Source organism: Homarus americanus, unplaced genomic scaffold, assembly GCF_018991925.1.
Source record: "Homarus americanus isolate GMGI-L3 unplaced genomic scaffold, GMGI_Hamer_2.0 scaffold56333, whole genome shotgun sequence".
NCBI lineage: Eukaryota > Metazoa > Arthropoda > Malacostraca > Decapoda > Nephropidae > Homarus > Homarus americanus.
Window position 1 is genome coordinate 12,894,736 of NW_024734940.1, and position 15,491 is coordinate 12,910,226.

Sequence of the window (15,491 nt, forward strand, 5' to 3'; positions counted from 1 at the left end):
TCAATACTTTCATTACATACCTGTATAAATGATCCTGCATAGGCACCAGTGATGCCGACTAAGATCTCCACATCAGATGTAATAAAACCCACTAGAGTTGGAGGAATAATGGCTAATAGGGGGAAAAGGCAGCGTGTAGTGAAGAAAGAATAGCGGCGACCTTCACGCAGACACAGCCCCTTTAAGTTATTACGTAATGTGATGGCAATGATTGGAAAATTGGTGCTCAAAGTGAAGACAGGAAACATCAATAAAAATAACTGAAAATGAAAAGACTCGAGTTAATATATACAGTACATGTATGTGGAAACTAATCAATGTTTTTATGGAAAGTTATCCTTCAGAACAAGATCTTAATACTCATTACTTTTTTAGTATATCAAGGAATAGGAGTTAGATATAATTTTAACTAAAACAACAATGGCAGTTTTGGTATTGATTCTTGACAAGTATTAGGTCAGCGCCGACTTTTGACAAGAAAAACGCGTGAGGAGACATTACCCGAAGAGAGTAAATTATGACGGAGGTGTCGTCGGTCTTGCATCTGTCTGGCTGAAAGTTGAGTGTGTAGAGGTCATTCAGATGCTCAAAGGCAAAGATTCCAGTGAAGGCCAAGAGGTAGTAGAACATCAGGATAAGCATGTAGTCGGCTGCAAGTAACTGTAACATTTGTTGAATATTTAGGAGCAACAAACCATAGTAATATAAGTAGAGAACACACTATCCATTACTATGAACAATATATCTGATCAAATTATATTTTCCTTTCATAATTCACAAAAATATCCCTCCATCTTTCCTCCTTGAACCAAACTCTTTCACATTTCTTCCTTCACTGATCTATCTTTTTTTTTTAATATGAATCATAAACATACAAAATCTGTAGCTTACACCAATACATGACCACCCATCCTAATTTTGCATTTCATCAGACCTCATCTATGTATTCAAAATTTTATTACAAGTTAACCATGTCATTCTCTATTAAACCAGCTCTCTTTTTCAGATTCTAACACTCATATGTCTTTTGCAAATCCTGTACTGTGAACACATTACTGGTATTTAAAATTTTTTGTAATACTGTACTTTATTTCAATCATCAAAAACTAGAGTACAGTGTGCCTTTCAAATTTGCGGATTTTTAATTCACAGACCTCGATTATCCGCGGATGGCACCCTGGATGTACCCAAGAATGTCTGAGGGTAGTTTTAAAGTTGCCGGCATTTTTGCGACCAGGACAGGGAGCCATTTGTTCTAGAGACAGTAATTTCCTTTACCTGTATTGTGTATATGTGTGTGTGCATACACATACATATATACAGTACAGGTAAAAGAAATTATTGTCCTAGGGGTAAACACATAAAGGGAATAGTAGTATACATTTCTTTGTACACAAATAAAAATGTACCCCCCCCCCCTCCGTCAGCAAATGTTATTTGCGGATTTGGCGATTCATGGCCGTTTTGAGAACCTAACCCCCGTGAATTTGAGGGGCACGCTGCATTTCTATTGCTCTCATCTTGGTCGCGTACGTTCATAACTTTCTACACAGAACGAGTTTTATAATCTAATAAACTTAATTAAATGTTTTTCTGTTTTTTTTAAATAAATGTCTTCTCTTTTTTTAAATAAACAAATAATAAATCACAAAATCAGGTACGGAGTATAAGCCAGGGATAATTCTACCACAACAGGTCATCTAGTGTTGCAGGTATCCAGTTAAAGAAATAAATCAACATTCTTGTGAAACATACCTTTACAATTGACCTCTTTTCAGTAACAGGAGTTATAAGAGCAGGTAAGGAGTGATGACACATGAAACTGTACACACAAACTCCGAACAGTTGTGGTAATTTGGTGATATCAGCAGAGGGGGGATGACCATGGCCCTTATTCTCGGCCAAATACACGATGGCCCACGTGATCATTATCCCCATTGCTGGAATTTAAGTGCATATAATTAGTAAATTTAAAAAATAAATGTTTAGTTGATGGATCTATGCATATACAGTACAACCAAATTTTTAAGGTCAAGAGGGAGTAAAATGGTAACCTCAAGCGCTGTATACAGGAACACTCCCTGATGCTTTAGTCTGTGAATACTGTGTTCTATGCCATGCACACTATGTAGGGATGTGTTAAATGAATGTGACAATTAAGTTTAATAGAATGTACATGGATAGAAGTGTCATAATACAGTCAGTCAAATTTCACCATGACCTGACAATCAGTTTGAACATTACTCATCAGAAAATCCATTAGTTATTACCTAGTGACACAGAGGTTATTACTATACCATTATTGGTAACACTAAATAGTCTTTCCTTTCTATATGATTTGCATGAACTCTTTTTATCACATTTTCCTTCATACAGAGAACCTAGAGTAGTATGTGCTGTTATTTTGATACACTAACCTCTGCCATGCAAGACCTACACACCGGTGAAGGGGGAGGAGTTGAAGGAGAGTGGGAGCAGTTCAAGAGTGCAGCCCTGGACAAAGAAAACTAGAATGAAAAAAGAAGAAGAGGGAAGGGTAGGATGTGTGACTGATGGTACTTATGAAGGAGATATGAGTGAGTGTAATGAGAGATGAAAGAAGTGATGAAAACAAAAAGATTAGAAGTAAAAAAAAAACTAATACATGGTTTGGTTATGTCATGTCAGCTTTAGGTAATTATAGTGTTGTGTCAGCATTACATTATGTTAACTTAGTGTTGTATTACAAAAGGTTAGGTTAGGAAAACGAAGTTGATTTATAGGGAAGTGAACAGTGTGTCCAGACTCAAGAGAGACACAGACCCTCCCCTCTACTCACCGAGCCATCTGGTAAATGTAGTCAACATCTGCATATATTTTGTTTTAGTAAGATTGAAGAACACAAAAGGGCCCATTACACCAATGAATGCAGCCTGAAAGAGAAACAGCCATCAAGACAAGAGTATTTAACCTTCCTAAGCAGAAACATACTAAGCATCATCAATATGTCTTTTAACCTAATGTCCTCCACCACATTAACCCTGAAACAGCAGCCATTAGCAGCAGGGAATGAAAATAAGCAGTTGGTATAGTGGCCAAACTCAGTGGAAATTACGTGTTCCTTGCATTCCATTTTTACTCATATGGGGGCAGAGTAAGCAATCCATAGCCACAGGCTAAGGGTTAAGAATAACATCAACCCACAGCCACATAACTAAACAAACCACCATCTGCCTCTCATCACAATCTTAACCAGAAACAAGACATTCATACTTATTTCCCATGAATATTCTCAGTGCTGTGCACAGTCAGGGGGGTCAAGAGTTCACTCCCTCCCAAAATGAAGCAGTGTCGACCCCCAAAAGAGATAAAAGAAAACAGCATCAGACGACCTTGTTTGGAGACTCATTCCTGTGACTTAATTTCACCACAGAGAGCAAACTTTTGCCCACGGCTGTACATATACAGTATGGACGTCTACAAGCGAGAAATAGCAGATAAAGGGATGTCAATTAATACATATTTTATAGGATTTCCTCACCACTAACCCATGACTCTATATGTACCTTATACTCTGATGTTCTGTGCCGGCTCATCTATCCACTCATTATACTGTACTGCCAATTCTAAGAAGTTTCCTCTGTGCATTCACCCACCAAAGTCCTATCACCTTGATCCACAAACCCCATGTTTAAGACTCAAGAATCTGAAGCGTTTACGGACAAAATAGAGCATTAGTGTCTACTGTTTGGGGTTCACGAGTCTGAATCTTGGGGTTCGTGGAGCAGCAGAAGCGCAACAGGACTTTTGTGGGTAACTGTACAGTACATCCTACTTATTACTGTAATAAGCACATAACACAGCTTTTTTTTTTTGAGCCATAGTTCACAAATTTACAGTCTAACATTAAAAGAGACAAACAAAAAACAATCAGCTTAACATCCATTATACAGTCAGTTCTGCTACGACGCGATAGTTGTGTTCTTGTAAAACCTCGCTTAGTAGAAATTTGCACATTAGCAATAACAGGGCTTATGGAGAAAATAAGGTTAGGTGCAGATGACTCGAAATAAAAAAAAATTAGTAGTTAGCCTAACACAAAGGATAGCAATCTAAATAAATGTTACATTCATACCTAATAATGAAATCATACAGAAAATATAACACAGTTAATACCACAAAACTGGAGAAATAGTAAGCAAAAATCACTGGGGACGCTTCAAAACAACCCACGTGTTTCAACTGATCGTGTGATGGAAACAGAGAGCGCGGGTGTAAAACGCTATTAGTCCACACTGCAAAACATTATTTTTATTTATTTTTTTCATACAGTATTTATGGGAACAGTTAAATTTGCAAAAAAGGATGAAATTTATAGTCCCTATCAAATAACACTTCACAAACAAAACACATGAATCAATTGAACATGTGTTGTCGAACATGAACTGTAAACACTGCATAACCCCACGCCAAGCGACAGTACACTTAAAACGTTAGAGTGGAATCGCGTTACAGCCAACACGCGTTGTAGCAGAAATGACTGTACCGTGAAACCTCTATTTAACGGACTATATGGTGAAAGTCCATTTATATCTAGGGTCCATTAGATGTGAAACCCTCATCTAATGGATTATAAGGAGGTATCACTCACTGTATATATATGAAAATTAAAACACAAGACATAAATACTTACTGTGCATAATCTATACATTTCTAATCTTGTCAGATCTGAATCTTGGAAGCATTTATCTAAATCTACAGGTTCACTTGAGCAGTTCGCTGGTACATAATTACTGTAAAGAAAATAAATCATGTAAGAAATCTTGAATTATATTTTCTTCCTTTCAACAAGAACAAAACCCATTACCCAATGTGTCCTTTAACTATAAATCATTAAATCCTCTTCACAGCCCATCACAAACTGGTAAATCACAGCCCTGATTTCCTGATTAAGTTTGACACTGAGATAAAAAAATAACATTATGGATTCTGTAAACTAAAAAATAAATAAATTACCTCAAATACTTTTATGAGAAGAACAACTGCCTTACCCCAACAGTGAGTGTATCTTCTGGGCTAACATACAATTAATTCATTATATATCAAGCTGCAGATGTTAAGACTTACTCTTAAGTTTAGCACAAAACTCAAAATACTTACTCTATACTGAAACAAAAATATCTAAGCTAGCATAACACACTTTCTTACTGTTTCTCCAGCTCTCTACTTTCCATTGAAGTTATGTTCGTTATTCATACCAATAAGATTTCTTAACCCCTCGTGTAATATGACAACCCCTCGAGTGTGGCTTAACCCTTAAGTACAATGTCTATTCCCTTGAGTACAGTACATAGTTATTGTAGTCAGGGGGTTAAGGCATCACAACGGGAAAGGTCTTATCCACACCCAATGAAGCTGAATGGCAGCCACTTTCCTATACTGTACAGAACAATCAAATGATGCCAGAGGTTATTTCACAGATTAACAGCAGCAAAGGGTGGAGAGGCTGTCAGGCAGGAGCTCAGCCATGAACAAAGTTATCTACATGAAACAAAATAACCAATAATACATTTGACACTTACCAAATACTATCTCTGAGAGACTTAGCCACGGCAGCCTCGTATATAGCCAGGTCTCCATAGAGGTATATACAGAGCACAATATAAAACACTTTATCCCACACTGTGAAAGATAAACAACACACTACAGGTTAAAAGATAAGTCCAGGTACTGATTCATAAATAGTGTAAAGACAAGTTCTTTAAATTTTTGGGGGGTAGTACAGTCATTTGTATTTAAAGTCGATAATAAAAAAATATAAAAAAATGTATCACCGGGAAATAATAAAAATGCCAAAGAGAGATATGAGTTAGGGGCCAGTTGGTCTTGGGTGTCCTACAGTGAAGGAGTAGTAGCCACAGAGGGTGAATTATCTTATCTTCCGGTGATCTCCCACACTTTCTCCACCCACATACTATTATTATTATTCCTATGCCTATTCTTCCCATTCACTCCCTTCTTAAATCACTTATAGAAACCATAGGTGATAAGTAATTTGCATTAGAAAAGTAATTAAAATTATCAAGATGTCATTTGAATAAGTAATTATACAGATTTAAAATTTTAGACAACAGATCCTCAATCAGCATGTTAAGGAATACATATAATGAGATTTTGAACAAAATCGGTGAGATCAAGAATATGGCCAAAACAGTAAGCCTTATAGGATTTTAGGGCAAAAACTAATTTTCTCTCAGAAATGAAATCTAATGCATCGAACTACTTAAGTACATCAAGAATAACAAATAACACCAAAAAATTACTTTGAAAAACCAGGGTTGGCAAAAACCATTGGTTATAAAAATAAATGAACCAAAAATGTTTTAAGTACAGTATTTGTAGCCCTTTTTATAACTTATTATGCTATTAATCATTAACAAATTTGGAAAACATAAACTCTGATCAGTCATCCAGACAGTATACTAGTTGGAGCAAGAGAGAGAGAGAGAGGGATGAACAGTGGCAACTTGGCTTCCCTGGACCCATATAATACATGATCTGAGCACATTAGAATCAGAGACTCAGAGCCCAGCCATAAACAGAAGCAGTCACTAGTTAACCTGGACAGTGACAACTTGGCTCCCTTATAATCAGGATTCAAGATACAGTATGTGCAGCCCTGTCAGAAAGCTTGTTATCACCACTTTCACCAGTGTATAATAGTTCACATCATCCATGTCTATACTGAACAACCATGGGGACATAACACATCCCAGTCTAACACCCACATTTATTTAAAATGTTTCTCTTTCTTTCCCATTTACTCTTACTGTTGTCCTGCTGCTCTCATAGAATACCTTTCCTCCATTTAATAGCCTTCCTCCCACTTGTAATACCTCCCACAATGCTTTTCTGTTCACCCTATCACTTTCCCTTTCCAAATCTGTAAGTAATAAAACCCAACAAAAAATTATTAAAACCAAGAAACAAGGCATAGATTATAAAGTGCATACAGTCCTATGAATAGTAATTACAGTACAGAGATATGCATTTAAATTATCTATGCACCCACAATTTTATATAAAATAGTGTACATAGAGACATATATTAAAGAATGACAAATACACACATCTATATTCAATACTTAACTACAAAACTAATGTATAATGTCTTACCTTTAGGATAAAATAATTCTGCCATCTGCCCCATTTCAATCTGCTCCTGTATGGCATAGTATTCCCCCACTGTTCTCTCTATCACTCCCTCTGAAGACAAAAATAAAATGAGAATCAAGAATCATATATGAACATAAATCTGAAATAATTAAACTCGCTTAAAATATACAAGGAATTTCTGAAGGGCAATTAACATGAGTATGACACTGGAAGAAAAATAACTGTTCAAGCTTTGTCAACAAACATACATACAAAAACAAAACAAATTACATAATACCTTTTTTCTTCCCCGATCACTCTGAAGTACCTCTGTCCTGGCTAAAATATAATTCATTCCCTTATCTATAAGTCCCATGCAACCAGCCACCAACACACACAGAAAGAGGCACTAGTTACTCCTCACCAGTTATCAGCGGCGACTCTTCCTCGTTTTCATCCTGGTCTTCCGATGTATCCGTGCATCGTTGATCGGCTTCAGCATTTTCTAAGGTACGACTCACCAACTCATCTGCAACCTGCCCACGCTGTAATACACCATGAAATTAGTTTTGTCTCACAACTACAGCTCGAATGCAGACACACTGTATTCTTGCGTACTTGCTTTTAATATGCCTGAAGTATAATACAATAATAAACAAAGCACCATAACTCTAGCAGAAATCCACACACTGTAGAGATGAAGTCTATGAAATGCACACAGTAATATCCTTTACACTATATCTTTTATCTAATGAGTGGCATCAACCATGAGACAAAGCTCATCTCTGAAGCCTTAACACTTCAGGAGTTACCAGATCCCCTAAAAACCACTGATACCCCCTGTATTAATAAAACTTTTCAAGGATAAACAAATAATCCAAGAGCATAACACCTCCACACTATATTGTTAAGGCCAGAAGGGATCAGACACATTACAGTGAGGCATTATTGGCTAAGAGGCGAGATGACCTGTCCCCAGTCTCCTCAGGGACTTAAACTAAACTTAGGTTCTCAAAAGATGCCACTTTACTATATGTGAAGACAGAGTAAAGGATATTAGCCTTTCATCTGAATTTTTCATTAACACGTTGAGATTTGTGAGTGTGTGTGTTTGTGTGTGCTTGCATGTGCACATTTGTAAGCATGTGTGTAACAGTATATTTGTCTGAGTGTACAGTCTGGGTCTAAAGTTCACTCCCTCCCAAAATGAAGCAGCATCGACCCCAAACGAGATACAACAGTCAGGGTAAGTCAGTTCAGAGACTCATTCCTGTGACTCAGTTTCACCGCAGGGAGCAAACTTTTGTCCCCAACTGTACATGTACAGTACAAGCAGCGTACAAATTTGTGTATTATTTGTCCATGTGAATATTTAGCACATGTATGTACAACTTACCAGTAAGTATGTATTAGTTTATTTATGTATGCACGTATGAAAATTTGTACATTGTTTGTGTATGCAGTGAGTAAACAAGTGCACCTATGATTGCAAGTACAAAACTTTGTGCATTACTTGTGTGTGTCAGTGTGTGTGTGTGAGTTTGTGTGTGTACATAATAGTGTGTGTGTGTGTGTACTTAATAGCATGTGTGCATACAAATGTGCATTCATGCACATTTGCATACTATATGCAGATACATTAACAGTGAAGTATGAGTATATCTGTAGGTATATGTGCATGTGCATATCATGTGCATTGCATACCTGTAATCATGTGCTTGTGAACAGCCATTCGTGCTACAGGTACAACCATACACTGAGCATATGCAATTGGATAAATGTCATTACTGGTCAACAAACCCAAAATAAATATATTATTGACAAGTGGCAACTGAGGGGCAGGAGGGCACACCTTGGGTCACACACCAACGTGGACGGCCACCAGAGAATGCTGGCACATCAGTCACGCTACAGTAGTACAGATAAATTACTGCGACTTATAAATCACAAATTACTATATGCTCATTATCCCGGGTGTGCTTACAGTGTCAACAAACTTAACTGGGCGTAGGAGGAGCAGTTACCTGAACTGTGTGATAAAACTGCAAAACAACAAAATAGAGTCAGCTCTCATTGTAAGGAACCCTTCTACTGCAGCAATGAAAACATGATTAATTTATACCCATTTAAATCAAAGTCAAGTCTATCAGTAAAGATTTCATTCAGTGTCTTGTCTTGACTCATTAGTAACAGCTTATCAATTCCATCCTTTCTGTAAACAAATAATATCAATAAACACACAGAAGCTGAATTTAACCCAAAAAATAAATAATATAATAGGAACATATAGCTGAAAAACCTCATTTCTATCACTATTTACCAACACACCATTATTAACCTGACAGCAGCTAATTTTAAACTGTTTATTTACACACAGCAAGTTCATGGGTAGACATAAAAGAGATCATTCAATAACACAAGCTCTCATGCTCCTGGCTAAAGTAACTGACATCATGCAGATATATTTAATAACAGAATCCATCACTCATCAAATCCATTAAAAACCTACGCTAACAAATTTCATATAACAGAACAAAAATCCTTATAATTTTCATATTTAGATTCAATTCATTTAAAATATCAACTTACAACTTCATAATAATAATAAACTCTTAATATTTAGGTACACAAATTCAGTTTATCTTAAAAATATACCTGTGCAAATTATGCCTTAAGATGTGCATCAGGTTTATCATATGAAAAGAGAACACCGACCAATATTCACACCTTATGAGTGAGTGTTTTACAAGGGTTCGGTGTTCTCTAGTTAGGTGCAGTGAGGATGGAGATGAATGATGATGGTGTGTGTGTGTGTGTGTGTGTGTGTGTGTGTGTGTGTGTGTGTGTGTGAGTGATGGCCAGGTATATGGCAAAGAGTTTCTATGCACTAGTCAGCAGATCACAAGATAAGAAAGAAAGAAGTCAAGATTTTTTAACTCAATAAAATCACACTGTCGTAAAGTTAAGCTATAATGAATAAAACACACAAATGGTAAATTGGATCGAGTCGAAATCATATGCACGGTACTGAGATGCAGTCTATAGATATAACCACATTCCTTTACTTAACAGGAGGGCTGGACAGTGCAGTACTTCCACATACTTCACTCCTGATTAATTCTGTCAATTCATGTATATACCAATTTTCCATTTGAGTCATTTATATATCAAAATAAAAAACATGAACACAATATGTAGAGAGCAAAGGAAGGAATAAAGGAGAGGATGGGAAATAAGCAGAATGGAATGTCTCTCAAGTCGACCATTAAAAAATTCTCAATAGTAAAGGTAAGGAAAACAGACAATGTACAAATTTATATCATAAACAGGTAAGAATGGAGGAGAGTAAAGAAGGAAATAAGAAAACGAAAATAACAAACTGATAGACGGAAGGTAAAATTTGCAGCCATTGTGATGTAAGATAAATTAATTCTGTACATCTATTATATAAACACTTCAAAATGATTAAGCCATTCGTATAATACACGGTAACGAAGAGGATAAAAGTAAACACCCCAAAGGCAGCATTAGGGTGGTCAATCTTCAGGTGAAATAAGCTGGGGTGCCTAATCTTCAGATGAAATGATCTGGGGTGCCTAATCTTCAGATGAAATAAGCTGGGGTGCCTAATCTTCAGATGAAATAAGCTGGGGTGCCTAATCTTCAGATGAAATAAGCTAGGGTGCCTAATCTTTAGGTGAAATAAGCCTAATCTTCAGGTGATCCAATAAAACTCGAGTGATATTGTAAATGAAAATAATATGTAATAAACAAAATCACTCTTCACGAAAATTGACACACACGCGCACATGCACACACACGCATGCACGCACGCACACACACACACCACGACAAATTATCTCATCACTGTAATCCAAATGTCCATAAACTATAATTATCAAACTACACTACACTATTTTTATTTTCATATACCCGGTATACCCTGATGTCCTGTACACAATATACCACCCATGTCTGTCACTATCTGCTACACATCACTCAGCCGCACAACCTTACAAATTTTATGGCAGTTAACTTTGCCTTCTGGCTCAAAAGATACCGGATATATTTCTTTAAACAAATCAGGTTTAGTTTACAAACATCACAACTACTACTAATTTTACTATTACTACTACTGTACTATGACTACTACTACTGCAATGACTACTATTACTAATAATAATAATACAGTCATTACAGTGGTCCCAAAATATCTGAGTTTTACACTAAAATAAATGTTTCCCTGAGGCATGTGGCTTATCTCATCACCAAAAGCAAAATAACATAATCTAGACTCAATCATGTACACAGTAGCTTCATGCTTCCTTACCCAAGCCTCACTAACACCAGAGAACCAAGCAAGGAGGCATTGGTATTACCGGTCTTAGTAAGGATGTCACTAGTACCAGTACACCAATCCATTTCTCAACATTTTGGAATAATTGCTTCCTATGATGCTCCTTCCTCAAGCTTCTTGGGAAATATCTCACTGATGTTTCCAGCCAATAGGAGACAAGAGTTTGGGTAATAAAAACAATGTAGACAGGTAACACAGAGAAAATATGTGGCCCATGACTGAGGAAAGGTTACCCATGCCTGCTGTAAGCCTTCAAAAGGATTTACCTCACCAAAAACAAGCCATCAAAGCTTTTATAAGACACAAATTACCCGGTAATATCTTTTAAGAGATTTGCAAAAAATATAAATGTGCCCAGTAGTGACAGACAACCTATGAAGTCTTATGACCACTGAGAAGGTTGACTGGGTGAAGGATGAGATGAGATGAGATGACGAATGTTGGGTGGTTGTTTTGCCTTGATGAGCTGAATAGAGTAGAGGATGTTTAGCTGGTATTGGCATAGAGAGTTCCTGCCAGCTGAGAGACTGATAAGAGAGAGTTACGATAACACGGTCGATGGTATGAGAGAGACAAAAGGACAATGGGTGATATGGACAGGTTGTTTCGGTCAAATAGTGAGGTCAAGTTTGATAACAGTATACAAGGATGATCGTGGATTGTGTACAGTGTGGAGGTCATTCTGTAACTGGTAGTATTAAATAAGCCTCATAATCAAATATTCACGGTGAAATACTAAGAAACATTTACGATCGATGCCAAGTTTAACCGATTCACTTTGTACGAGGAAGTGTATGTGTGTGTAGGTGGATCCTGTTTGGCATTTCAACATTTCCTGTGACTTTTTATAATGTACTTTTTCTTACTGTTCTTTCCTTTTGTGTATTTAAACCAAGACCATTCCTCCTTTTTTTGCATCTCTGACCTACACCATATATGTAGGAGCAGAGGAAAGGCAACAGACAGACTGACAGAATAATTGACTATACACAACATTTATATCTGGGTCAGTGAACACATCCAGGTACAATCAACTTCTCTTTAAGTCCATTTGCCTCTCCCCCTCTGAACCACAAACCCAGAGATTCAGACTCATGAATCCGAGGCATTTATGGAGAGAATAATGTATCAGTCCACTGCTTTGGGTTCACGAGTCTGAATCTTGGGGTTCGTGGTACAATAACTGAGAAAGATATGATATACTGGGAACTTTTCTCTGTAGTGAAGAACTGATATGAGAAAGTAGTGAAACTGTGCATAAAATATACAGAAACTGTGTTCATGTATCTGACAGCAAATAGCACATACCTATTACATAATTTTCAGCATTAATATTTCTTAATCACATTTTCAGTTGTCAAGTGTACACAAAAGGACAAAACAAAATTCTAGTAATATTTCAACACACTCACACCACAGTAATCACAAATCACAAATGCAAATTGAAGCTACGGACACCTTGCAACTCCTTTCCTTAAGCAAAAAATCAACCACATCTCATTTTCAATCCAATCAAGAACTTAAACAATGACTGACACACTTACACTGTGATCTTAAACAACAAACGACACAGAGAACATATAAAGCAGCTGTCACGCTAGACACAATAAGGTGGGAAATACTGTGACTGGACACATAAACATCCTTTACTGATAACATGCACACACACACACACACACACACACACACACACACAACACTACATGACACTACACTCGACACACACATCTAAGGTGATACGCCACATCTTCAATTCAATGAGACAAATCATTAGAAATATCAACAAAACACATAAAGGGAATACTTAATTATCTGAACTAATACCTAATAGTTTAAGAAAAAGGAAGTTCTTGCAGATTTCAAGTTGAATTTCAGTCCTCCCTCTCATCTACTAAAGTTTAATCACATCTTTAAGAGGCATTATAAAATATGTCAATTATTCTACTGCCGTGTAACTTCCATCTTACAACCAATCAACTGTTTTAGGCTACAAAATTAACATAGAATTACCATAGATAGTTCCCACTTCAACACACTCACAAGCATGAACCCCCACACAGCGAGAGACTGGAAGAGGGCGAGTGTCTGTGGACAATTACAATTCCAAGACTTCGCTAACAATTCTGAGGGCTACGAAACACAGGATGCAAATGGGAGGGGAAGCAGCAAATGTCTGCAGATGTCAAGGGTCAGGTGGGCGACCAAGAGGATATGTTGCTATCAATGTTAGTGGAGGAGTTTGGAGAAAGTTCTTGATAGATGTGAATAAACTTAAAGTGATGAAAAAAGAAGAGAAGGAAAATATGTGAGGGTGAATAGGAAGCACAGAACATAAAATAAGAAATACAGAAATAAGGAGGAGATGTGGAAATAAGTGAAGTCAGGCAGAACAAGGATGAAAGTCTACTGAGAATGGAAGATGAAGACAGTTCCCATCTAACATATAAACTTGTATCGGAGTTAAAGAGTTATTCAATCTCCTAAAGTATTTGTAATTTATTTAGCCAATAAACTGTACTAGACCATCTAATTAACAGTCACTCAGTCTGAACAAGGAACAAATGTGTCTAGGTGTTGCAAAATTCCTCCTGGCTGTTATCAATACTGTGACCTAAATGACTGCTCTATGTTTCCTTCTTCCCATCAACTCCTTCATAACCAAACCTTAAATCTATCAGGAATCCAATGTTCTTTTAAACCTCTTCAAATTGGTCTTCAAATCAAGCTACCCGTCACTACCTCCTCCAAAGCTTACGGATGGTCTGTCTGCGTGTATGTTTGCAAGATCACGTTCCTTCGTGGACTTTGGGTTGGCTATACAAAGGCACCTCCCTAAACACTTCAACCATATCTGAAACACTTAAAGAATTCTACGGACCCACGTGGCAATCAACTGAACGAAGCAATCACAACTTACTTTACTCACATGCAATTTGGGACATGAACGTTGTCTTAGCGTTAGCACACACATACAAGCTAGCGGTAGCAGAAAGGCAACAGGAGAAGATAGATAAGCACAAGACAAATCAATAAGACAGAATACAGATCATCACCATTCATAGACAGACCAACACGAAGATCAAGAAAGCATGGCAGACTAAGAACCAAGTATTATTGAGTTGTGGGAAGACCAGTGCCTCAGAGAAAACTTACACTATCAATACAAGAAAAAGCTTCCTGTTAATCTTCTCTCGGCAGTGCTTCCATGGCTGACCAAAACCAACTGGCAACTACATAAGCAATTTACATACTAGTGTCTCCGTCTCAAATTGGCCAAGGGTGTGGCAGTCAGGTGGATATGTCTCGTACCCCTTCCATCTTTCATTTCCCAGACTACATTTCCACTTTCATAATCCTCACACAAAAAAAAATCACCTTTCTACTGTACTAATCCTTCTTACTTCACCCTCTATTGTGCCCTGTTTGCTTCCTGTCACTTAAATTATTTTTTGCCGGCCGTCCCTACAGCTAACTCCCACCTATGATGGCCACCATTTAAGACTTAAAGAACAAGCAACTGATAATCAGCCACACTAACATGCACAGTGCTTATCTGGCTCTCAAGACAAAACTGACACAGGCTACATGATATAGGCAGAGGCTCATCAAGCTTACAGGTACAGTACTGTGTGAGTGCATGTGTACGTATAGCATGAAAGCTTAAGTAAGACACAGTCAGTCATCAATCCATTTACTCAACTATATTTTGCCTTCCTCAAAACAAGAACTTTTCCTTCTCATTAAGGGATACATCCAGGATTGAGAGGTTTATGCTGTGGAGCGTAAGAACATCTAACTTATGTGCACCAGGACTCGTTAAAACACTACAGTTACTCGTACTTAACAGGAGTGCAAGAGGCGGTGGGGGGGGAGGACCATAAGTTACTATACATTCTGAAGTAGACTCATAATATTGGGACAAATTAATAAGTGCCATACCTGTATAAACTTTACCTTTTGAAAATACCGTATGTGATATTTTTGTTATCACTGTTTGATGT

General features: G+C 37.2%; 1 protein-coding gene across 3 annotated transcripts in view; it reads right to left on the reverse strand.

Annotated features, from left to right (window-relative positions):
• LOC121870691 (transmembrane protein 104-like) overlaps nucleotides 1-15,491 on the reverse strand; it is a 41,031-nt gene that overhangs the window by 1,925 nt on the left and 23,615 nt on the right. For 2 of the 3 annotated variants that reach the window (XM_042372643.1, XM_042372644.1), the window contains 8 exons: nucleotides 7,558-7,678; nucleotides 7,155-7,244; nucleotides 5,562-5,661; nucleotides 4,673-4,772; nucleotides 2,819-2,912; nucleotides 1,756-1,940; nucleotides 502-660; nucleotides 21-260 (listed from right to left, as the gene is read on the reverse strand). In XM_042372643.1, the coding sequence (XP_042228577.1) occupies nucleotides 21-260; nucleotides 502-660; nucleotides 1,756-1,940; nucleotides 2,819-2,912; nucleotides 4,673-4,772; nucleotides 5,562-5,661; nucleotides 7,155-7,244; nucleotides 7,558-7,678 (1,089 nt within the window). Of the gene's footprint in view, nucleotides 1-20; nucleotides 261-501; nucleotides 661-1,755; nucleotides 1,941-2,818; nucleotides 2,913-4,672; nucleotides 4,773-5,561; nucleotides 5,662-7,154; nucleotides 7,245-7,557; nucleotides 7,679-9,157; nucleotides 9,176-15,491 lie in introns of all 3 variants that reach the window. The other variant, XM_042372642.1, reaches the window with a different exon arrangement.